The sequence below is a fragment of the Triturus cristatus genome, chromosome 12, assembly GCF_964204655.1.
Source record: "Triturus cristatus chromosome 12, aTriCri1.1, whole genome shotgun sequence".
Lineage (NCBI taxonomy): Eukaryota > Metazoa > Chordata > Amphibia > Caudata > Salamandridae > Triturus > Triturus cristatus.
Genome location: NC_140595.1, coordinates 114,926,564 through 114,950,723, shown reverse-complemented (window position 1 = coordinate 114,950,723; position 24,160 = coordinate 114,926,564). Strand labels below are relative to the sequence as shown.

Genomic DNA, 24,160 nt, shown 5'->3' with positions numbered 1-24,160 from the left:
CGCCCTTTACATAGCACCGTATTTACCTTACACATTTCGGCACGGAGAGATTTGTAGCGCTTTACATGAGCGCCGGTCACGTTACACATTCAGGCACGGGGAAGGATGTGGACGCTACCCCTAGGGACGAACTCTGGATTCCAGCACACGGCGAGGCAGAAAACAGGCACACAGGCAGCATCTGAATACAGAGAGGCTTACTCCCAGAAGAAAACAAGCACACCGCTGCCTTTCTCCGAGGTGAAAGCAGAAATGCCTCGGAGAAAGGCAGCGGCGTTTTCGGATTCGGGGGCGTGTTTTTCTCGAACAACACGCCCAGAGAAAAATCGACAAAATACGCCCCCGAATCACAAAACGACGGGGCTTGTTTGGAGAGACAAGCCACTTCTCCAATGGCTGACCAGCATTTAAGAGGCCAGCCAATGGAGAAGAGGGGCGGGTTCAAGCCCCTCTTCTCCAAGTCATTAAATCTCGCGAGCGAGACTGCGCAAGCGCAGCCTTCGCTAGCCGAGACCTAAAAAGTGCCTTTTAACACTCCATGAAAATGCATCACTTTCTTCGCTCTCTTCCCCGTCTCCTCCTTCCTCGCTTCCAGTGTGTATCCCTCCCTGCTTCCCATCCCACGCTATTCCCTCAACACATTATCGCTCACCCATTACTCACCCACTGCCTTATTATATATTGTGTATCTATATATATATATATATTTGTGTGTGTGTGTATATATTTAAATGTGTGTGTGTATATGTATATATCGATCATGACCCAGTAGCTGCTCACTGTTACCAGTCTGCTCAGTTGTGCCCTTTTGGCAGTTTCATGTACTTACTTAATTTTTTTTTTATTTCCCATTTGGGGAAAAAAAGCTGTTGCTATCGTACATTGATTTTGTGATCGTTTGACAAACCCGTCCTAGGTTAGCCTTAGCTGCAGGCATATTCATGCTGTCACGTACATGGGTGGCCGTCTTGGAATGGTTTCTGTCAGACTGACTAAAACCTGTGCAAGATGGCTGCCGGTGCATTTGCACACACGTTTACACATCGTGGCCACCTTGGATCGAGAAAGCTTGGCAAATCAAGCAGGCAATGGCAAAGCCATTACGTCTACAAACCTGTATTAAACTCAAGAACGTTGACTTTGCCAATGTTTGTTAGATAAGACTTTTAATTGTGCTTGTGCCGTTCATGGTAAATATAATATTTTCTCTGTTATATTCTTTCATTGCATCTTCTTCATCTACTCCCTTATTCTGTTGGATATTTGAGTTGTCTTTTGCCTTATTTATAATGCACAGGGAATTTATTTTACATCTGAAAAGCAAACCCTTTCATCCTTTATTTAACTCTTCATCCCATCCTCAAATGTATAAACAGTGCATTCGTTTTGTTTTAATTGTTTTGGACTGGAGCGTGCATTTTTGTTACTTTTGTCGATTTCTCCAATTGTAAAGTCATGTCCATTGGTGTTGCCAATGCTTGTTCATTTTGCGATTCCTGCCCACATTTTAGCAAGGACATTTTAAGGGAGGCTGGAATACTCTACTTTCCAGAGGCGTGTGATTCACTATAGATAGCACAGAATTCCTTTGACCATCTTGTAGTCCAGTGGTAGGTCACGTGACGGTAACTTTTTTTAACCTAAAAAGCTTCGGTTGAAGCGGGTATTTCTCGTGGCTGGAAACTGAGTGGCTTCTACGTGTAGGCAGTATGGGAGAGCCCACGCCACCTGGCTCTCTGCTGCCCCCGCCACCTGGCCCTCTGCTGCCCACGCCACCTGGCCCTCTGCTGCCCACGCCTCCTGGCCCTCTGCTGCCCGCTCTACCTCGCCCTCTCCCGCCTCGTCGTCTTTCACATTCCCCATGAAATTCATTGACCTCCGTGCGTAATAATAAAATATAAGTACGTGCAGGTACCCAAACGGTTTTTAGGAGGCCACCACCCACTTCAGCACTGGCGCTATATCACTCATGGCATGGATACTGCATTAAGTTTGGTTGGAGCAAGTAAATTAAGAGAGCCTGCGTTCTGCCAAGGGTCAAGGTGATACCTGCGCTACCCATCTTTCGAAGTCACATGTCTGAAAGATAACTCGCTCCAGAGGTTTTTCACAGAACTTACTTGGATCTGAATTCACCAAACTGACTGAACTATGACTATCACGCGAGTCCTGCTAGTCCAACTAACTCCTGCCTGACATCTGACTGACTACCTCTTGTTCAGTTCTACCAGTCTTTCACTCACTGGTGTGAACAGGGCGCTTTTTTTTTTATCCCCCTTTCCCTTTAGGATGTGACTGTAAATGTTATCAGATTCATTACAGAACCAGGAGCATCCTCTGCCTCTCATTCTATCCCCCAAACCACCATCACAACAAGCTCTGCACTTCAGCAGTGAGGCCAAGCAATTTATGCTCATGCATGGCCTCTGAGCTCGCCAGTCTGGGCAGATCGGTAGTCCATCCGTCAGAATCCCGCAGGTCCTTCGGGCTCTTGTTCTACAAACCTGGCACCTTTTACAGCAGCAGAAACAAGATTTGCACTAAGTTGGAATATAGTGCGCTAATCACATGTTGTACGCTGTACGTGGAAACCTACTCGCCCGTCCAAGCTCCGCACGAGTCTGGCGTCCCTTTATGTACATGGCATGATAGCATACAGTTACTATATCACAGCAACACGGATGGTGCCTAACACTGCCTTAGCAATGCCTTCGCAGCATAGCCAATAGGTCTCGTTTTTAGGACCTTATAAGTATATAGTTATGCAGCACAATATCCTTGGTGCAACAACATCAACTGTTGCATGGCTAAACATTTATAAGGTCCCAAAGGCGAGACCTATTGGCTATGCCAATGCTTGTTAGTGTGAGTTCCTGAAGAAGTCAGGAAATCCCTCTGCATCCATAGCTGGCCAAAATCATGCACAACCCCGTAACCATACTGGCTATCGGTAAACATGGTTACTCTCCAATTTTTCCAGCTTTAATTAAAGCAATTAATTTGATTAATTGTGCAGATCTGACTTCTGGTAAATAGGATGCTTCTGCTATTCCAGCCAAAGTGCACACAGCGTAAGCAGCACTCCATCCTCCCTCCTCATGTCGCATGCATGAGCCATCTACAAATAGCTCATGATCTGCGTTCTTCTTGTATGTCAGGACACGGTTTGGTGCTTGGTTCAGTCACGTCAAAACACTCATGTTCAACCTCATCTTTCACCTCTTCTTGGTATGGATCAGGCAGTAAGGTAGCTGGGTTGAGAACAGTACACCTTACTATAGTCACGTTTTCAGCCCCCAGTAGTATTCTTTCATATTTGGTTAGTCGACTGGGAGTAAGATACTGAGTTAGAGTTCTGGTTAACAAAATCACGACAAAATGAGGGACGTACAACTTTATTGGGTGTCCCATCACAATTGACTCACTTTGTTCTATGCTCACACAAGTTGCAGCTACAGCTTTTAGACAACCTGGCAATGCACATGCTACGGGGTCTAAAGTAGCAGAAAAATATGCCACTGGTTGTGGCATTAATCCATGCCTCTGTGTCAGGACTCAAGAGTGCACAATTATCTCTCTCATTGCAGAATAATGCAAATTCCTTTGAGTAGTCTGGCATTCTCAGAGCAGGTGCTTCACACAGACAACTTCGTGATTTTACAAAAGCTTCCATGCTTTCATCATCCCACTCTAGTGGGTCCGTTGCTCTCTTTTTGGTAATCTGTATCAAGGATTTAGCTAGTAAAGAAAACCCTACAATATCCCACGACCCCAAGAATCATTCTCATTTCTCTTTGGGTTCGTGGCAACCGCATTTGTCTTATTCTTATTCTCTCAGAGGTCACCTTTTTTTATTCCTCTCTATTTGATGTCCCAGGTATTTGACTGAATTTTGGCAAAACTGAAGTTTCTCTGGGGACACTTTATGTCCTCCTTTAGCCAGGTGATTTAACAATGCAATTGAATCAGTGACAGTCCTCTCGAGTTTTTGACGCAACAAATAGGTTGTCAATGTATTGCATCAGGGCTGATTCTCTGGGCAACACAAGAGATTCAAGACTTCTTTTGAGAATCTGATTAAAGATTGAAGGACTTTCAGTGTACCCCCGAGTCGCACGATTCCACACAAACGCGCTCCTCCAATTCGAATGAAAATAAAAACTGACTATCTGGATGCAATGGAATAGAAAAGAATGCATGACATAAATCAATTACTGTGAACCAACTTGCTTTCCATGGTATCTGGTACAGGATTACAGCTGGGTTGGGGACTACTGGGCAACATGGTACAACAACTTTATTTCTTTTTCTCAGGTCTTGAACCACCCTATATTTCCCGTTAGGTTTCTTAATGCCAATTATGGGTGAGTTACAAGGGCAGCTCCTTATTTCTTTCAAAATACCTTGTTTGACTAATCGCTTAATCTCTGCTGCAACACCTGCTTTAATTTCTGGACTCCTTTTGTATTGTCGGGTATTTAGATAAATGGCACCTTCCTTTACTGTCACTTTCGCAGGATCTACATTTGCCATTAATCCTATTTCTTTTCCAGAAAAATCCCATTCATGAGAATTGACAGGCAATTTACCTTCAGCAGGTAATTCATCTTTTGTTATCATTTGAATACATTTCATTTACTTCTGTTCCCTTGTTTAGCTAACATGAATTTGTTGACTCCGTCTTCATCTGGAGTTTTATTGCGACACCATTCGGTGTGCAGTATTATTGTTCAATTCATTTTGCACAATAAGTCCCTTCCAAGCAAGTTTACAGGACTTGAGGCGCATACTACAAACTTGTGCATTTCTTTAAAATTACCAATCTGTACCTCTATGGGTTCTGTGATCGGGGTTCTAATCTGTTGGTTCGAGACACCTACTACTTGGATGGCTTCACCTGAGAGGGGCAGGTTAGGAATGTCTGCTGTTCTCACAGTAGACCGGATAGCACCAGTTTCCAACAAGAAAGTGATGTCATTTTCCTTCTACTTTACCTTCAATGTATGTGCCTGAATGATCTACCGGTAGGGATGCGCCAAGTACGCACTCCACTTCCTCCCCCCTCAGGCACAGTCATTCTTGCTCATAATTGAGAAATGGGTCCTGCAAAAGAAACTGCGATGTTACAAAATTTTTCTTGCCACTTCCTTCTGGAAATCCGGTGTTCACACTGTACTTGACTCATAAAATTTGGCTTGGGGGGCAGGTGGCAATTGACTCTGAAGGTCTATACCCTGTTGCGGTTGACTCATTTACACCTCATTCTGCGTCTGTGGATTTAAATTTTGATTCTGGCCATTATTAACTTGTACAAATTTACACTCGTTTTCCCAGTGCCCCAACTCTCCGCACCCGTGACAGGGAAACCTTTTCTTTGCCTCTTCCCGGTTTAATCTCCCCCGAGGCTTACCCCCATTATTGTCACTTTGACCTTGTACCCTTCCTTGATTTTGTGACTGTTTATTTAATTGAAGCTCTTGCTGTTCTGCTAATTTTACTTGAGCCCACATTACCTTTTCTTCTAAGGCTTTTCGTCTGTTATCGAATTCATCCCCAAAACATTTGGCATACTTTAAAATTTTGTCTATGTGCTTTGATCGCCAGCATAGCATGTGCTGCTTAATCATTTGAGATATATCCAATCTTAACCCTGTCACACATCTATACACAAAATGAGTCATGCCCTTGTTTCCTATACTTTCAAAACCACTATACTGTTTGAACACTTGTAAAAGTCGTTCTTAGTAAGCATGTACAGACTCCTCCTTCTCTTGGGTTGTTCTATTTTTACCCAATCAGTTTCTTTCGGGGGAATTTTACTTTTCAGAAAAGTGATCACCTGATGATATTTTTTTCATTACAACTTCTGATGGGGCTCCTGTCTTTGAATCTCTTGGATACTCCTCACTAGGCCAATCTACGGTAATTTTACATTCTGTCCACATCTGCTGGTGCTACTATGTCAAACAGACCATCCAGATCTTTCAACAAAACCTTTGAAACCTTCACAAACCTCTCGACTTGTTTGTCCTACTCCACTGGTTTCTCTCTCAGTTTTGGAAAATCATTTGGAAAAGACAAAATATCCTGTCTAGTCCACGGAATATGTACATATCCCCCTCCGGGTACTTCCCTCATTGGATACAACCTCTCAACCTTTTCTTGTTTCACTCATTGCATATTCAGATGTTCGATTTACCTGGGATTCCTACTGTTTCTCTGTCCACCTAACTTTCCATTTGTCAAGATCTCCCCATTTTTGTAATAGAAATAACAACTCTCTGATCTGTAATTTTCTTCCAGACACATTCATGTTTTCCAAATCCTTATCAGAAAATTCGTCTGTATAGGGTTTCTGCAACACTTTTGACCTCCCTATGTCCATTCCCATTTCAGATGCGAGATTCGCCAACTTCTTATGAAATATTTTTGTAGTTCGTGTAATGCTTCTACAAACAAACAGTAACTCCCTCACTGTACGTGTTTAATCTGTCTAGACCCACATTTCCGGCTATCATCTCTTCCAATTCCACTCGCAATTTGGAAACTAATATTTTTGGCTGTGGCTTTGGCTTCTCTATTTCTTGAGTCCATCTCTATCTTCCTGGGTTACTATTGTAGCCCTTCTGGCTCCTGTTGAAGTTTCTAGTCTAACTTCCTTTGAGCAACCTGGCAAATTTCTTCTTGGTGTTTCGATTATTGGTTCTCTTATGGGTAAATCCATTAATGATATTACTGATTCACATTCACTAGCTTGATAATCGATTTATTACCTTTTTCTTTTCTGGGTTAAATGTTTTGAGTAGGCATTACGGGAGCTTTGGGACAATTTAACTTTTCGCCATACAACTGGACTACTGGACCTATTGTTACTGGTATGGTCAATGCTTCAGGATGTGCGTTTATCTGAGCTATCTTCTGTATTCATTCATTTCTATTCTTATTTATTGCTTCCTTTTCTTTTTCTTGAAGTACCCTGTCTATTCTTGTCATGTACTATTTGTGGAACTAAAGGTGTTCCTAACATCGGGGCACTGGGGTCGTTCTATTGAATCCTTCATTATAAGGTGGAGGGCTTTTCATTAAAATTTCTTCTAAATATTCTTCTTCTATTTCTCCACTACTTGTCATTGTCAATTGCTTTGTTTTCTCTGTACATTGCCTCCAAACTGCTCTTCTGATATTAACACGGGATGTAAGCCTTCCGCCACCATGGCCTGTCTCCATTGTTTCATTTGACTATCTCGAGTCTCTCGGGGAAACTTTGGATAATATTTACTCGGGTTGCTGTTACTTCGAGGTCTATCGCGCTCAAATCTAACACTCTTCCAGAGCCTCGTACTGGGTCAATCTAGGTCTGGGTTCTAATTCATTCATCAGAGTTCCTAAATTATGTAAAATTCTCCCATTAAAGGTTCCGAACTCGGGAAATGCTAATATTCCATCTTTTGTATATTCTACCCAATTTTCTAACCATACACAGGTATGATAGCCTCTTTCCACCATCCTGTATGATGCAGGCGTTTTCGGGGGAGGGATAAGAATTCCTTCTCTACTCTTAATGGGTTTATCCTTTTTAAAGTAATTCTTAACTTTCTGCATAAATGACGACTTTTTTTTTCTTTTTTTTTTCTCCGTACATTGCGTGCTTGTGCTGGTTAAGATACTGTTCTTAAGCAAAACCTGTAAGTCTTCTATCTGGTCAGGTCCCTATTAATGTTGGATCGTACATGTAAACTCCACTATCTATTCTCTGGATTTCTATTTTGATGACCAATCAGGTGTTCGCTTTATTCCTACTGATTCTCCATTACCAGTGTGGCTTCTATTTTGAGGACCAATCTACTTCTACTCTGTTCGCTCGTTTAACCAATGCTTGCGCGGCTTTCTGTTATGTCAGTATCACTCCTTACCCCCTCCTTTACAATTTTGCATCAACCACACGCTCGCTATTTCAACCAATCCCAGCGCGGCTCTCAGTGACGTCAGTGCAGCGCCCTCAACTGACCCCTCCTTTACAAGGTAATGCGAAAGCTTAATTTTCGCACAAATTTCACACTCTTTTCATTAATTAACAACGTAGAAACATTTGCTATTGTGTCTGACCCACTACATTCAAGCAATAGTAATATTCTTTCACTGCGAGTAAACCCCTTCTGCTTACTCTTCACACAAGCACCAGAGAACCTGCTACTCCTTCAGTATTACCCTTTCTAGGTGATATAAGACCAAAGTTTCACCAGCGAAATCCTTGCTACCAATTGTTCTCTTGGTGCTTCTAGTCCTGCGTAACTTTCAGCACTTTATCGATCCAGACCAATAACCTCACTGCAGTGTGACTTCCATTCGTCACCTGCTATTCAATATTCCCGGGAATTTCCAGACAACATAAAACACATAACTGGTTTGGTTAAAACATAAATCAATGATTCAAATTCGCAAACACAATCCTCAGCTAACTAACTAAATCAACCGTGCCTCTGCTACCAAGAAAAACTGATGCAGCGGAGTTTACCAGCTCTGGTAATTCATACACACAACACTCACTTTGGGCCCATATACTTTCATACATTCAATGAGCTAGTAAATATCCGCTGAGCATCAATTTTGATTTTACCCTAGAGAACTTATTTTACCAATATTCTTACCATCCCTGTCTCTCTGGGTAAATGTACTTTTGTCGATAGATCTGGTAGATTAGAATAGGAAGGAAATAATGATACATTGACTTTATTCTTAAAAGACCACAGTCTCAAAGTAATTTTTAAAGATTTATCTGAATCACTAATTTGTGAGTCAAGTCAAAATACATGTAGACACACAAATTCTCCTTCAGGAAAGAAGGTACAGTTAGCTTAGAATCAATTCACAGTGAATAACTTTTGCGATGACAGTACCTGAAGGAGAGAAATAGAGAGCAACTACGAGAGCATTACCCACAGGATTATAATTACCTAGAATGGTGTGACGACCTGGACATCAGATAGCAAAGATTCAGGACCGGGAAGGTGACCTCTTCAAGTGCAACGCCAGCGTTGCACCCCTCTCTGGTACTACTCTCTCCGGCTCTGCTCGTCCGGACCTCTTCCTAGATGTGCCTCCTCGGTTATTCCACGATTTTCCCTAGTGTTGGTTTCTTCAGTTAGCTCACAGCATCTCAGCATCTTGTGTGTCTAACTAAGACTTACCTCTGTTATACCACTTGAGTGTATGATCCACCCCCAAATGTTTCACTTCTATGTACACCCCTCAATATGATTGGGCCAGACAGTGGGGTGAGGACATCACACCATTCCAAGTGCAATATTTTCTTTACTTCTTTGTCTAATATCCTGCCCTTTAATTTTACTTTCCCAAGCTTTATTCCCACCCGCATTTCATATGGGGATCCATACATACAAGATACAATGTTTTGAAGTCATTTTCTCTCGCTGGTTCAAGAGTTGATTTTGCCAGGCGCTTTCAGGGTCCGTGTCCTTGGCAGTAGTTCAAATGATGCCATCAGGATTCAGAACGAGGATTTAGTGTGCACGCTCATTGGTCACATGTGGTAGGGATGTCAGTCACCCTTCAAGGCCCAAATACGAAATATTAATAAAGTTGGAGAGAAACATGTTAAAATACGAAATTAAGTGAATTCACTGTATACTACTTACTTCTACTCTAACCACATTTACTTAATATATCCTTTACATTAGTAGCTTGGTAGAATTTGCACGGGTTAGTTGCAGCTCTGCATATGCATTAGCATGCGAGTTTCAAGCGAACATTTCAAAAGCTATTGCGCAGCTGCAAAGATTTCCCACCAAGCGACAGAAAACGTCATACTACTTAGATGCAGTAGGCGCATGCGCAGTAAAGTTCCTGCGTTTTCTGCGGCCATATTAATGACACTCGGGTTACTGGTTAGCAATGCACATAGAAAAGCTTCCTCTGGATACAAGTATGTGAAATGTGGTGCGATATTAGTACTTACAGACACATTGATTACGTTATTAAATGTTATTCGAGAGGATTGCATTCGAGCAAGTGTCTTTTATACGAAACCTTGCTCCATCACTAACTCCACGAGTATCTCTCTGCAGCAAATACGGTGTATTCAATCTCTTTTTAAGTCTCATAGCTTGCTGTTACTTTACCGATATGAGGAGAAGTGTGAAAACGTGTTAATCGCTTTACATATACCTTGTTGAGGGGTGCAGCTTGGGAAACGTTTACACCTCTTTACATTTCTAGAAAGAAGTCTGGTAGGCTGACCCAGAGTTTTAACATTTGGGTATGGTTTCCGCGACCAAACATGGTGGTCTTCAAACATCATCTGTCATAAAAGTATATGCATTCAAACTAGACTTTATTCTCTGCTTTCAGCCACAGGAAGGCTTTGTTTTTGTAAGCCCCGTGGCACTGCCAATAACTTGCTTATTTTGTGACACGTGTTGCAGTTTGCATCGTGGCGTTTTTCAATATATTTTAATCAGGATGATTGTTCTCCTTCTCCATGATCAGACTGGCTGCAGAATGGGTTAAGCAAGGGTGCCTATGACTCCTTTTTTCTTTTTATATTCATGATTTACCAAGTAGGGTTGGGCTCTGCAAAGGGCAGTCCCCGAAACTAGAAACAAGGAAACTGAGCTGTCTGCTCTATGCGGACGACACCATTCTGTTAGATCTAACTCTAATTGGACTATCAAGGTGACTTGATGAGTTGGCACTCTACTCAGATGACTACTTTAAAAAAATAAATATCTCTAAAAGTAAAATAGTTTTTTAGACATCGGGGATGCAGAGTTAGAAAAAATCTGCACTGGTTCTTGGGGAAAGAAACTTGTTGTAGTGAAGTTTTATCCATATCTAGAAAGAATTTTTACAAGCAAGTACTCCAGCAGTGACCACATTGACCTTTGTAGAAGTAAGGCAATATCTCGGGCCTCCGCAATTGTCGGACACTATAAACATTGTGGAAAAATACATTTCACACGTGTACTATCAGTTTATAAAAATTAAAATTCCTCCAGTGCTGAGTTATGCCTGTGAATCAGTAGATTAACAGCAGTGGGATTACCTTGAGCAAGTAGAGGGGCGTATTTGACACCAAATGTGTAATCCGAACAGCGTAACCTTGATAGGGGCGATTCGGTTCAAATTCGGGCTACTTTCCACGGGTTTGCTATCGCTGCTTGCTTACGATGAAGTAATGTACTACTGAATAGTGTTGAACTCCTTACAGGGTAGCATTGTGTGAAGAATTGTTTTTTTTTTTTTTCCCCCCCTGAAGGGGAAAAGTGTTCTCTTTAGGAATTACGAGAGCTGTAAACTTGTTTGGATTAGAGCACAGCAGCACTGGCTCTCTCCCTAAACAAGTTTTAAAAACTTGATTTATGAAGTCTCTCATAAAAGAGATGCCGCATTGTGTTCAGCGCATTTCAATATCCATGTTGTGGCGGGGAGTAGTATTTATAAACCGCCCCAACCATATGCTGTATGGAATATTCCCCCATGGAGTGAGCAGAACCATTTTCTTGTTGAGGTTGCTTCCCTTACATATAACAGGGATATGAGAGGGTCATCCTAGGCAGGATAGACTGTCACCTATGTGGAAACTGGGTGCAGGATCTAAAATGTTTTATGTCTATCCCCTACTACAACCCTCATGACATCGTTTTTGGAGACCACCGTTCCTAAAATACAACATTGCTACAGCTGAAGAGGCACGAAATTGTCTCCTGCCCCCCTCTGAACCAGTTTGCTTCAAATATTGTTTTTTTTTAATGTATTTCAGAGAATGACTGTTGTTCTGCTCAGCTGTAGTTGGTTGCATAGGGTTCCTTCCGTTCAAAATCCAATGTATCTTATAAGTAGAATTATTGGGTTCTTTTTTTTTATTTTATTTTTTATCATCCACAATAAGAAGCGACGAGGGAAAATACAAAGCAGGCCGCCCTCCGCTCATAACAATAATGTATCAAAAAAGAACTGCTCTGAACAAGGACCAATCATTTATCAAGGACCCTCGGGCCAGGTAGTCCACTATCCTCCATAGAATGGTTTCTAAAGAATGCTATTCATAACCGGGTCCCGGTGTCCAAATTTAAATGTTTGCAAGTTTAACCCCACCTAAATCCCCATATGAAAAGTGCACATGGGAAAAAAATGTGTGAAAGGTCTGAAAGTACCTAATATTTAAGCGCGACCAAGAGCTGTACACGCGTGTAGAGCGAAGCCGTACACAGTAGCTGCACCGGTTGACGGGCAGCAACCATGCATGTTTGTAGGAGGGGTGGTGTGACCAACGTTTAGAGTACGCACACCCCCCACGAGGTGGGTTGCCGGTACGAACGCAGAGATCAGCTGCCTGGCTTATAATAAATACTAGTGAGGTGAAGACTGACCCCAAACCCTGATGAAATTGCAATGAAGGTATTTGGCAATGAAACCAGTTGGCCTTCACTTATTGAAGTGGTTTGCAACATTGTGTGTTCTATTTTTAACATGAGAGGACTCACTGCATTAAAAAAAAAAAAGCTGCATACTTTCGCATATCACTAGTTGGTATCTTTTTCGTTTCACATTTGACACTGATATCTACTTTTGGTCTCGCAATTCACCGATGATAAAACGTGAGCAGACTGAGAACCTACAAGCAGCTCTCTTGGTGGCGCTTGCGTGAGGTACTTTCAAATCTTTCACACACTTTTTTTCCATGTGCACTTTTCATATGGGGATTTAGGTGGGGTTAAACTAGCAAACATTTAAATTTGGACACCAAGACCTGGTTATGAATCGCATTCTTTAGAAACCATTATTTGGGAGGATAGTTGACTACCTGGCTCGTGGGTCCTTGATAAATTATTGGTCCTTGTTCAGAGCAGATCTTTTTTGATTTATTATGTTAATGTACTTAATGATACTTTTTGTTTTGCACGGACTAAGTTATGTTGGTATCCTATAGGGTTTATGATATTGGTACTGTAGTTGCGCTCTTGCACTTTCGACACCTTGTATGCTGCTATAAATATTGTTACATACAATGGAATTCGTATTAGTCAGGAAGTATGTATCCGTTAGACCGTTGCATGTAATCTGAATAATGAACCTTTAGGGCCAAACGTACTCCTCACTATATATAATAACATTTTTTTCAGGATTTTTGAATTGGTTATTCTGCTTGAGCACTTGCGTCATCTTTTATTCTGCTATTTGCTGTGTACTGCATAACGAAATCTAAAACCGTTAAATCTCATAACACAATCCTCGTTGAGCAAAATGCATTTTTATAAATATTTATTTTAGGATCTTTGCATTACATAGTTGAAGTTGTTAAAGAATCTAATAGTACAACTCGTTTTGCACTGTCCTAGTTAGTTTTTGTATTATAAAGGACCTATGAAATTGATTTTGCATTTGCAACCTGCTTTTTGGTCTCCTGTATGCAACTATGATTTTTGTATTTTATGAAAACTGAAATTTGTGATGACTGTGTCCCTTTTTAGCTTGTTTTTAAGTGCAGGTTGATTTGGTTAATTGGAGTTGTCTGTGTATTTTAATTCTTGAATTTCCAAATCATAATAAAATCATTGGAATTGATTATTCATATTCTGTATCTGATCTAACAGTGACTTGCATATGTTGCATTCTTTTTAGGTTTAGACCTTTTGTTCCACACATCCCATTTGACTTCTACGTGGTAAGTGGTCTATCAACAGTATTATAGATTGGTTTGTCAAGTTATGGTGCTTGCACTGTAATGAGCTGATTGAATGTGGATTCTGGAAAATATATCTGCATCTGTACACTGCTTACTATTTTTCAATAATTAATTTTTCCTTAGTGTGAGATGGCCTTCCCTCGTGTGAAAAGTGCTCCCGATGAGACTCCTTTTAGTGATGCATTGTTGAAGAGGAACCAGGATCTGGCACCCACACCAGCAGAACAGGTACCCCTTGTATTAACTTTCTGTGCTTGATTGTAAGCCTATTGCCCCGAGGAATAGCACACATCCTGAAACTACTTTCAGTAAAAGGTATTTTTGATTGGCCTGAGGGGGACTCTCAGTTTGTGCCCCTATGGATTTGATTGTGTGCATTTTTGCTTGTTTATTTTATTTCTCTTTTGATGTCCCCCTTCAGGCATCTATACTTTCCCTGGTCACAAAGATCAACAATGTCATTGATAATCTCATTGTGGCACCAGGAAATTTTGAAGTGGTGAGTTGACATTATTTTCTATCTCTATATTATCACAATTGGTTCACTTAAAGTGTTTACCTATCTTTAGTAAATGTCCATAAATAAGAAAGGGGGAAATGTGTTATCTGGGCATGAGAATGGTGATTGTAGTGAGTTGTGAGCCCGAGTTAAATATGTGAGCAAGTGTTGCTTCTGTGGAATGTCGTACTCTGAATCCCGATTGAAGTGAGTGAACTAGTTTGAGTAGAGAGGAAGGATGTAAGAATGTTTGAGGGCAATTGATGAAAGAGTCCAGATGTGTGGTAAGTTAGGGTACTTGTGAGCGTGGAAGGATAAGGGGCTATGTTAGCAGGATAGTACCTTGGTGTTAGAGCTATGAGGATTTGGTTGCCGACTGGGTGAGATGGTAAGCAAGATAAGTGACTCCTTTGAGAATGGTGCCTAAATCCAAGGGTTGTAGGAAAAAGTTAGTTTCATGGTGTGTGAGATACGTGTTTGAGCAGCATAAATGTGACCGGCTTGAAAATAGCATTGTTAGGGAGATAGTGGTATTTCTGCTGGCATTGCTTTGAGTGTGTAAGGATACAGAGGATGTTGGGTATTGATTGTAAGATGATTTGACAGATATGAGAGTTGATTTGATGGTAGCCAGGGCTTGTTTCTTGGCCTCAAGTTTACCTGTTAGGTTTTGAGTGAATTGGACAAATCTGGTGCTAAAGTTGAGGCATCTGATGCATTCCTCTTTGTTTACAGGTGGAGTTCCATACATATATAATGTTGTGCTTTTTTTTTTTTTTTTTTTTAAAGGTGTTTACATTTGGTGATGTGAGCCTTTTAGCGTCAGTATTTAGATCAGCTATACTGATATACTGGCTGTCATTTGTATGATAAGAGGGGGTGGTGCTGTGGGCCAGTGGGAATTTATTTTCTACGCAGGTGTCCGGGTAAGAGAGGGCTCTTATACCTTCAATTGGGTGGATGGGTATTTGTTGGTGGTTTAGGTCACCTAAAGTGAGTGGGGTCAAGAGGGTAGTGATTATATGGCCTCTAAGGTCATCAAAGAATAAGCCAGTTACTTGATTGGGAAAGTCACTGATTAGCCATGTAAGTCCCGGAATTTTGAGGAGCCCTACTAGAAGATTGGTGCAAGTAATGGGAGGGAAGCTTGATCTCTTGTAATACTCTGAACTAGTCTGAGGGTGGTGGTTGCCTCTGGTCTTCAAGTGAGGAGACAGGGTGACGTAGGTTGGTGATAGCTCAAAGTATGGTAAGAGGGTAACATTCCTATAGATATATTTGTCCAAAATATGAATTCAGTGACTAAAAGCAGAAACAGTGTTACTTGTGTTTGAATAAAGACACTTGCTTCCTAGAAAGCAGTGACCTACCTACTGTGTTTAGTAGAAACTTGACAGTGCATTCTTAGTTGAGTATTCATTAAGCATTAGATCTTTGGGTCCACTAACCACGCAGCACAACAGTATTGTGCTTTATGACAAGTGACACCGCACCTTTTTTTATTACATTGTTTTCTGGATGATGGGGAAATGAGAATACCCCGGTAACATACCGATATTCTTTATTGCCCTTAGTCCATGTTGTCAAAGTCATTACGACATGAGGTGTTGTCACCTCCAGACAGAAACAAAAAACAGGAAGATCCTTCAATGCTAGTCCCTCCCTCTCAACCTTTGGTGCCATTAAAAGGGTCTGGCACTCCTGGCTTCTGTGTATATAGCCAAGCCCTGAGGGAGGGTGGGCGAGATGTAATGGCTGTGACGAGGACGAGATGGGCTAAGGGTAATAAAAATTACCAGTAAGTAACTGGGCATTACCCCTATGTCCCTCGTTCAAGTCATTCAAAATTTGATATGCTGAAGGTCCTTTGACGAGTTGAAATGAATGAATCGTGGTAGTATGCAACACCTTACATTTAATTAGAGCAAGTACCAGAAAACAAACACAAAATAAGTGATTAAACTGCTGGGTCAAAACACCTGCACCCAAATTAAAATGGGAGACAGAAACATTTTTAAGGCGATAAATGCTTGGCCGACGTATGCTGAGGTTCAAGTAGCTGTCCCACAGATTTTCTGAAATGATACTCCCTGGACCACATAACCCCCCCCCCCCCCCCCCCCCTCCCCCCTCCCCCCCCCCCCCTCCCCCCCCCCCCCCCCCCCCCCCCCCCCCTCCAAACCCTGTGGACCAGTTCTTGAACTGGAAGATATCCTGTAAAGCCAGCGAGATTGTAAATTTAATCCATGTACTCGGCCGAGGCCTGGTATCATAGGTGAAAAGAGATCTTTTCAGGTAGAAGGTAGAATCTCCTTAGATCTAGGAACATAGTTTTGAGATAAAGGCTTTGCCAGGTTTCAAAACAACACAATTGTCCACAAATCTAATGAACGAAGGCCAAAGTGATGCCCTCTAGAAAAAGGACCGTGAGGGAAAGAAACAAAGTATACCGTGTCCAGAGGCTCAAAGGGATCAGATTGTAAAGCCCACAAAACAGTTGGAAAGTCCCAAGCTGGAGAAAGGAGTTTTCATTGACCTCACCACAGGAAAAACTCCTGAATAGTGTAGATGGCAATGAGACCGAAGAAGGTTTTAAAAAAAAAAAAAAAAAAAAAACTCTCCTAAAAGCCTTAATTGCAAACTACTAAGCTCTTAAATGGAAAGAAAGATGCAAGTGAAAACCATCCAGAAGAAAGTGTAAAACATTAGACCAGCTACAGGAGGGTGAAGAAAGCTTGTCAGCAGAACATCATGTGTCAAAGGAGGTACGTTTTTTTTAAGGAACACTTCATAGTGGAAGGCCTTCTAGAGTGTTGAATTTCCTCCACCAAGGAAGGGAAAAGATCCTTTGTTAGAAGACCAGACTTCTCAACCTCCAGGCCGATAGTGAGTTTGAGCCAGAAGGCCAGTGCCGAAGTTCTGAGGGGTGTTGGATACTCTTGCAACATCCAAGGAGGAAGAGAAGCCTTCATGATCTCTGCGTCCAGTAAGGGACCACCAGGATCAGGTCTGCTCTCCTGCTTGGACTTGGAGAGAATCTTCTGGATCAAAGGAAAGGGAAGAAAAATAAAGGAAGGCATTTTTACAACCAATGTGTCCACTCCTCAAGCATTGTGTTCCAGAAACCTGGAGTAGAACCTGTGTAGCAGAGCAGTGCCTTTGGTCGAAAAAGATACAGATCTGCTTAGCTCTCAATGTTTGACTGGATAGCATCAATTCCAGTGAGTTAGGAAATTTCCTGCTGAGGATGCCCACACCCGCATTGTCAGTGCCCCTGTTGTGAACACCTGACAGACGCAACCGGTTAACCTTTTCCTAGGAGCCCAACTATTTTGCTATTACATTGAAGAACTTTGAATGTGTGTTCCCCTGAAGGTTGTTGTTTGAGACAGCACTGTGTTGCCTGTCTTTATTAGCACACTTTTCTGAAACCGATGGTGATGAAAAAATATCTATGCTCTGAAGATTGCCATCAATTCCCTCCAATTAGATCTGCTTTTCCCCTGAAAAAACACTTGAATTGGCAGAATCTGTCAAACAGAGTAGCACAGTAACTGCTCTATGGAGGGTTAACCTGTCTATCATAAATCCTGTTTTTTCAAGGCTAGTTGCAAGGCCCTTCGTATATCTCACGAGAATGTGAGATCCACACCCAGGTGTTAGGTCCTCACTCGCGTCCAACCTGTGGCCTTCTTCAGCATATGACCCACACCCCCATCACCTAGTGTGAGTGGTTGGATCAATGTGGTTGTAAGTGGAGCACAGAAACTATGGCTAAAGGATGGAAAATGAATAAAAAATTGCCTGCCCGATCCTAATTTGTATTTACTCTTTGCCTAAGGACCTGCTGTGTAAATACAAATTAGGATCTGGCAGGCAATTTGGATTCACTTTCAATCCCTTGTTCATAGTTTGAGCACTCCACTTAGAAACGCGCTGAGCCTACCCACTTACACTAGGTGATGGGGGGGGGGGGGGGGGGGGGGGGTGAGGCTGATGATGAAGCAGGCCACAGATGGGACCTGTGGGTGAAGACCCAACAAAAAATCCCAGAGATCTGCTGATCACACTGATTCACCTGTGTATAGATCCCACATTCTCATGAACTATAATAAAAGCCACACAACTAGCCTAGTAAAAAACAGGATTTAAGAAGGGCATGTTAACCTTCCATAGTGTAGTTACTCGAGACCGTTTGGGAGGCTAAGGGTTTCACCTTTATCATAGCTCCTCACTCAGGGCCTCATGTAGGTAGCCAAATACCGGTCGGTAACGGCCGATTTTCGGTAAATATGCCGTTACCGACCGGTATTCAGACAAGTGAGATGTAGGAGTCCAAAAACCACTTTTCGGTAAATATGAGGCGGTAAATACCGATTCATATCTTCCGAATTCTAAAATACCGATTCATATTTACCGAATACATAATTAACGAATCGGTAAACATGAAGTGGTAAATATGAAGTGGTAAAATTGTAAAATGACATGTAGGAGCACTCGGTAATTAAGAAATCCAGTAAAATCGGTATATAAGAGTCGGTAAATAACACGGATTGAAAGCAGGTGGTAACCATCAACAGTGCAGATGAGCAATCCCAAAATGCAACAGCGTGGACAACATGCCCGCTATGTACGTCATTGCAAGGCGCCTACATCTACAGGCAGCAGGACTGAGGGTATGGCGACGGGAGGAACGCATCTACAGACAGCGCATCACACAATTCCAGCTGACTGATGCAGAGACACATGACAGGTACAGGCTACACCCCGAAACCATCATGGACTTAATCAGGGACCTGCACCCACTCCTGGACCAGCCAATCAGAAGGGCGCACGCCATACCCCCACATGTGCAGGTGCTCTGCAGCCCACATCTGTTGGCATCCGGCAGTAATCAGGTGGTGACAGCTGCGGTGGGTGGGGTATCCCAGAGTTGGCCGTCCCCTTCCTTCAGGAAGTCCCTGGATGCCATGATGCAGAGAATGCACCACTACATCAGCTTACACAACACACAGGCTGCACTGCAGAAAACAAAAACAGACATTTCTCACATGGCACAGTTCCCCCATTCCATTGGCTGCATTGATGGTACACACATCCCAATCTGTCCACCAGCTGACACAGAGCACATCTACAGGATCAGGAACTCCACCCACTCCATCAATGTGAATACCGAATTGAATGAATTTGGGAATGGTCCTGTGGGTGGCAGAACCAAAAGGTGGGCGTATGCTATTCACAACGAAGTCTGCAAGTTGTCGCACAGTGAGGCGGCTTCCAGTTTGAGAGCTACTGACCAAGCAAACATGGAGAAGGCTTCAGCCGTCATAAATAATAGCTCCAGCACTCTCACTTCTAGGATTCATACATGAGACAATAGGCACATGCAAGTACACGGCGCATGCAATGTACAAGCCCCGATTGTGGCGTGCGTCCTACGAGGTATCCCAGTGCCTGTGATGACACCTTCTTACACTCTGCTTGCAAACGGTATTTATTACATTATGATTGATGGAGCGTGCTGCGGGATGTGATTGAGAATCCCGTACATTACTGTCTCGCATGAAGTTGGCTGCTGCAATACTGTTCTTATTCCACCCCCGCATGTGCGGCGGGATGTTCCCATCTGGCCTTCGATTCCAACCTTGAAAGCAGAGTTCAACAAGTGGAGCTGAATAGAGCGCCATTGTCCCACAAAGAGGTGCCTTTGACTTCCTCTCGTGAAAAAGTTGTCCTTCACGTTGCTAATACGCGCAGTGATGTACAGGCGCCTCTGAATACTGACCTCCCCCTGCATTTCGGCTCTTTGATCCGAACTATTATCAATGCCTCGTCCGCCACCGGCCTGGCTCATTTTTTTAAGCATGTGGGCTCGGATATCGTGACCTCTTTCCAAACTATTTTAGGTGTAATTCCGGCATTTGTACATTCACTTTTCCCGTGCATCTTTGGAGGTGTCCCGCTGCTTCTGGCGCTAGTGGCAGGTGTGCTGCTTTTCCTTATCATACTCCGGAATGGCTGCTCCTGCTGTGCCACACGAGCACCTGTCCCGTCTGCATCTTCTTCGTGATAGGATGCTTGACTTCTATGGTACTTTGCCATTGGCGACTTTGAGCCTGGCTTATGGATTATCCTTCAGGTATTCCTACTTCACCTGCGTACAACCTGTATTGCACTGCCTGGATTGTCCCTTTGAATGGCCTCTGGATTTGTGCTTGACCAACATGGTGTCTCCGGTGCCGGATTTCGATCGACTGATGAGGCCCTTGGTGTCTCACGAGTTGGCCTGTTCTGGTGTCCGGATCATGGCGTGTGGTGCGGCGCATGGTATCCTGGGTAATTGGGACATCTCAGCGGCAGCCTACGACTTCTTGTCCATGAGCTATTTTGAGGAACATTCCGGGTGCCCTCTGATTGTACTAGAGGCTCCGTTGGTTGGAGAACACGTATGTTCCTTTTCTTTACTTAATTGGATGGCTGAGACTTTTAGTGGCCCTGAAAACGATTTGTTGTTGGAAGCCGTGGCCACATTTGCTGCCTATACATTCATGGATTAACTGGATTGTCGTCCATTGCGCCTGTGCTACTGGACAGCACCCTGGCGCAACATTCATTTCTGTTATTCATCGTTTTACTCTTCCTGATGGTCGCCTTGAGTTTTTAACTATACTTGCATTGTGTTTTTTGGGATTTCATGCTGCGATTAATTGGACTTTCAGACTTTGGCGCTGCATTGGTTACGCCTTGTTCTGCTCTGACGTAACTGAACTCTGCGTTCTCTCTTTTCTTGCCTATTACATGTTGCTTCGCTCAAGGGGGCGTGTAGTGAGTTCTCCCTGAATACGTACATACATTGTTCAGTTAGCATGACCACGTTGAATGTTCTGTAGCCATATTTTTGTCTTTGCACACGACACTGCGTTTACATGTTCTTTCTTGAATAAACTGCTGACTCGAGACTTCCTTCAGACGAGTGCATTCTGTAGTTCCCATCCAAAGCTCTGCGCAGCGACCTTGGTCTGTACATGCTGTGACACACAGTCTGGAATTTTACACAATGCATGTTTTCCACTCTAGGTTGTTCGACCCACTATTTAGCCATGACACACGCGCAGCTGCACATACCTGTAAGTTGGTGCTTTTCATATCACAGACATCATGTTTATTGGTCAGACCGAAGACGAGCCTTCCTGCGAGACGGCTCCTGATGCTCCTGTGATGTGATTTCACTGAGCTGATTTTTGAGGTATGGGGTCCCCTATTCAAGCCTGAGAGGCCTTCTATGATGACATGATTCTGATGTTGGCTACTTAGTTAAGGGAAGGTGGTAGTATCCTCGGTATTTTCCGAATCGCTAAATACCACCTCGGTATTTTCCGAATCGGTAAATACCGCCTCGGTATTAACCGAATCGGTAAATTCCACCTCGGTATTTACCGATTCGGTGAATTCCGATTCGTATTTACCGAATGTTACCGAATCGGTAACTGTTACCGAATTTTTAGCTACATATATCTTACCGATTCTAATTTACCGATTCGGTACGGCTCGGTATTTATGAACCGGTAATATTTATTTACCTACATGAGGCCCTTAGTGTTTTTTCCAGCAGAAAAGCAGTTAACTGACCTCTGAAGTCAGGACCTATTTGAGTATCGAGATGCATCTGAACCCCTTTAGACAGATTCCTGATGTCCAACCACAAAGACTGTACTTCTGTTCCTCTGAGAAGGGAACCAATTTGTCCAAGGGATGAAGTGCCGCTGACCAAAGATTGTTCAAATTACGTAGATGAAGACTTGTCTACTGTACTGTGCCTGACCAGTATCCCTGAATCTCCAACTAAAGTTGTGCTGAGCCTGATCTCTGGGTATCAAATCCTGTATTGCAGACTGTAAACGTTTAATTCTCTTCTCGGGCATCAAAACTCTTCCTAGATCTGTTCTGAAGTGGACAACTATGAAGATAATGTTCTTGGAGGTGGACAGCTGGCACATGGTAAGATTGGGGAGAAGTTCCAGGCTGGAGAGAGCCTCCTTTGTTTAATCCCAGAAGAGATAGATCTGGGCCAGACTTGGGGCATGCAGGAGGCAATTGCCTTGGTAGGAAAAAAAACAGAATCCCCAGAAGATACAGGCGAGCCACCACTGGTGCCATCAACTTAAAGACCATCAGGCTGATTTTATGCCGAAAGAGAGAACCATGAACTGCCAATGAAGGCCCCCCCACTGCGAATCTCTAGAACTGGTGATGTTGCATGGGAATGTGCAAGTGGGCATATATAAGATCTAATGCTATCAAACTGTGGTTGAGCGGAATCAGAGGGATAATCCTTTGTAGGGTTTCTATTTTGAACTTGATCTCATGTATGAAAGAATTGAGGTTAGATGACCAGGCAGAAATCCCTTGAAGCTGTTAGAACCAGAAAGATAATAGAATAAACACCTTGACCCCACTTCTCCTTGGGGACATGAACAATTGCCCCCTTTTCTTGAAGCAACAAAACCCCTTCCAATAATGCCTTCTTGAGCTGGTTTTGAGGCACTGGAGTACAAAGGATCCATGTAGACACGGTGGAGGGCGGAAAGTCTATCGGATAGCTTCCTTGAATCAACTGGAGCACCCACTGGTCCGCTGTTAAACGTTTCCACTGAGAAGCAAACTGTTGTTCTTCCATCGACTCTTAATACAGATGTCTCCGTCTCGACATAGTGCTGTTTTTAAGGGTTTGCACCTGATTTTCCTTTTTAAAGTATCTTAAGGATTTAGGTTGAAACCTGGTTGACCAGTCCGGGCTTTCTTGCTCTCTTAAACACTACCGAAATGATTACTTGGAACCTAAATGTGCCACATTAGGGAGTGGTGTTGGAAAGAAGAGGAATGTTTCCTTTCTTTATATATTCAGTGCGGTGTTTTTATCTACCAGTTCCGTCCCAGAGAGATGAGGCCTCAAAATGCATCTTAAGAGGAAAAGCTTTTTGAGCAGCATCGGTATTCCAGCTTTTCAAAAAGAGGCTTAATCTTGCAGCAACTGATTCTCCCTGTGCAAGCGCTGCTTATCTCCCCACATCAGAGGCAATATTGGAGAGAAATACAATCCAACGTTCCTGGCCTTCCAACAAGGGGATGCAAATCTGTCCCATTGTGAATGGCCTAAAACAAAGCTTTGAAATCCGCAATGAAGGATTGTGCTTTGCATGCTCAGTAAATCCCAGCTCTCATAGTCAGTCATAGTAAGCGCACATATCACTCAGAAGGGTCTCAAGGCGCTGCAGCGATAGCTGATGATTAAGGCAAAGATAAAAACAGCTGATATCGGGGGGGGGAATGTGAGAGGTCAGAACCGCTGATAACAGGGGAAAAGGTGAGCAGTCAGAACACCCAGGTTTTAAGCTTCTTTTGGGAACTGTTTGATCCGAAATAGTGCGAAGCTGTAGTGGGAGTTCGTTCCACAGGCGGGGGATAGATGGGGAAAATGAGCGGCCACCGTACCTGGCGGTCCGCACCCTGTGTGGGGTGAGAAGATGTTTAGTGCTAGACCTAAGGTTTCTATGAGAGGCACCAGTTTAGTTTTCTGGCCAGGTAGCTTGGCCCATTCTCAAACGGGGTCTTGTGTACCAGACAGCTGATCTTAAAGCGGATTCGCTTCCTTATAGGGAGCCAATGAAGGGTTTTCAGGCTGAGCGCTGACTGGGACCGAGGAGCAAAGTTTAATACAAGCCTAGCAGCTGTATTCTGTAAAACCTGGAGCCTGGTGACCAGCTCTTTGTTTAATTGAGGCTAGCAAAGCGTTTCCATAGCCAAGACGATTGATGATCAGACCTTGGACAAGGGGTTTTCTTGATTCTAAAGGGATTCATCAAAAGATTTTACGTAGGCTCCTCGTTGGGCCATAGCAGGTGCTCACTATTTGGTTTACCTGGTCCTTCATGGATAGTTCATAGGCACATGGGACC

At 43.0% G+C, this 24,160-nt stretch overlaps 1 protein-coding gene across 2 annotated transcripts in view; it reads left to right on the top strand.

Annotated features, from left to right (window-relative positions):
• ILF2 (interleukin enhancer binding factor 2) overlaps positions 1-24,160 on the top strand; it is a 56,668-nt gene that overhangs the window by 8,635 nt on the left and 23,873 nt on the right. The window contains exons 3-6 of one of the 2 annotated variants that reach the window (XM_085639895.1): positions 4,554-4,598; positions 13,642-13,684; positions 13,829-13,933; positions 14,127-14,204. In XM_085639895.1, the coding sequence (XP_085496021.1) occupies positions 4,554-4,598; positions 13,642-13,684; positions 13,829-13,933; positions 14,127-14,204 (271 nt within the window). The remainder of the gene's footprint in view (positions 1-4,553; positions 4,599-13,641; positions 13,685-13,828; positions 13,934-14,126; positions 14,205-24,160) is intronic. The other variant, XM_085639896.1, reaches the window with a different exon arrangement.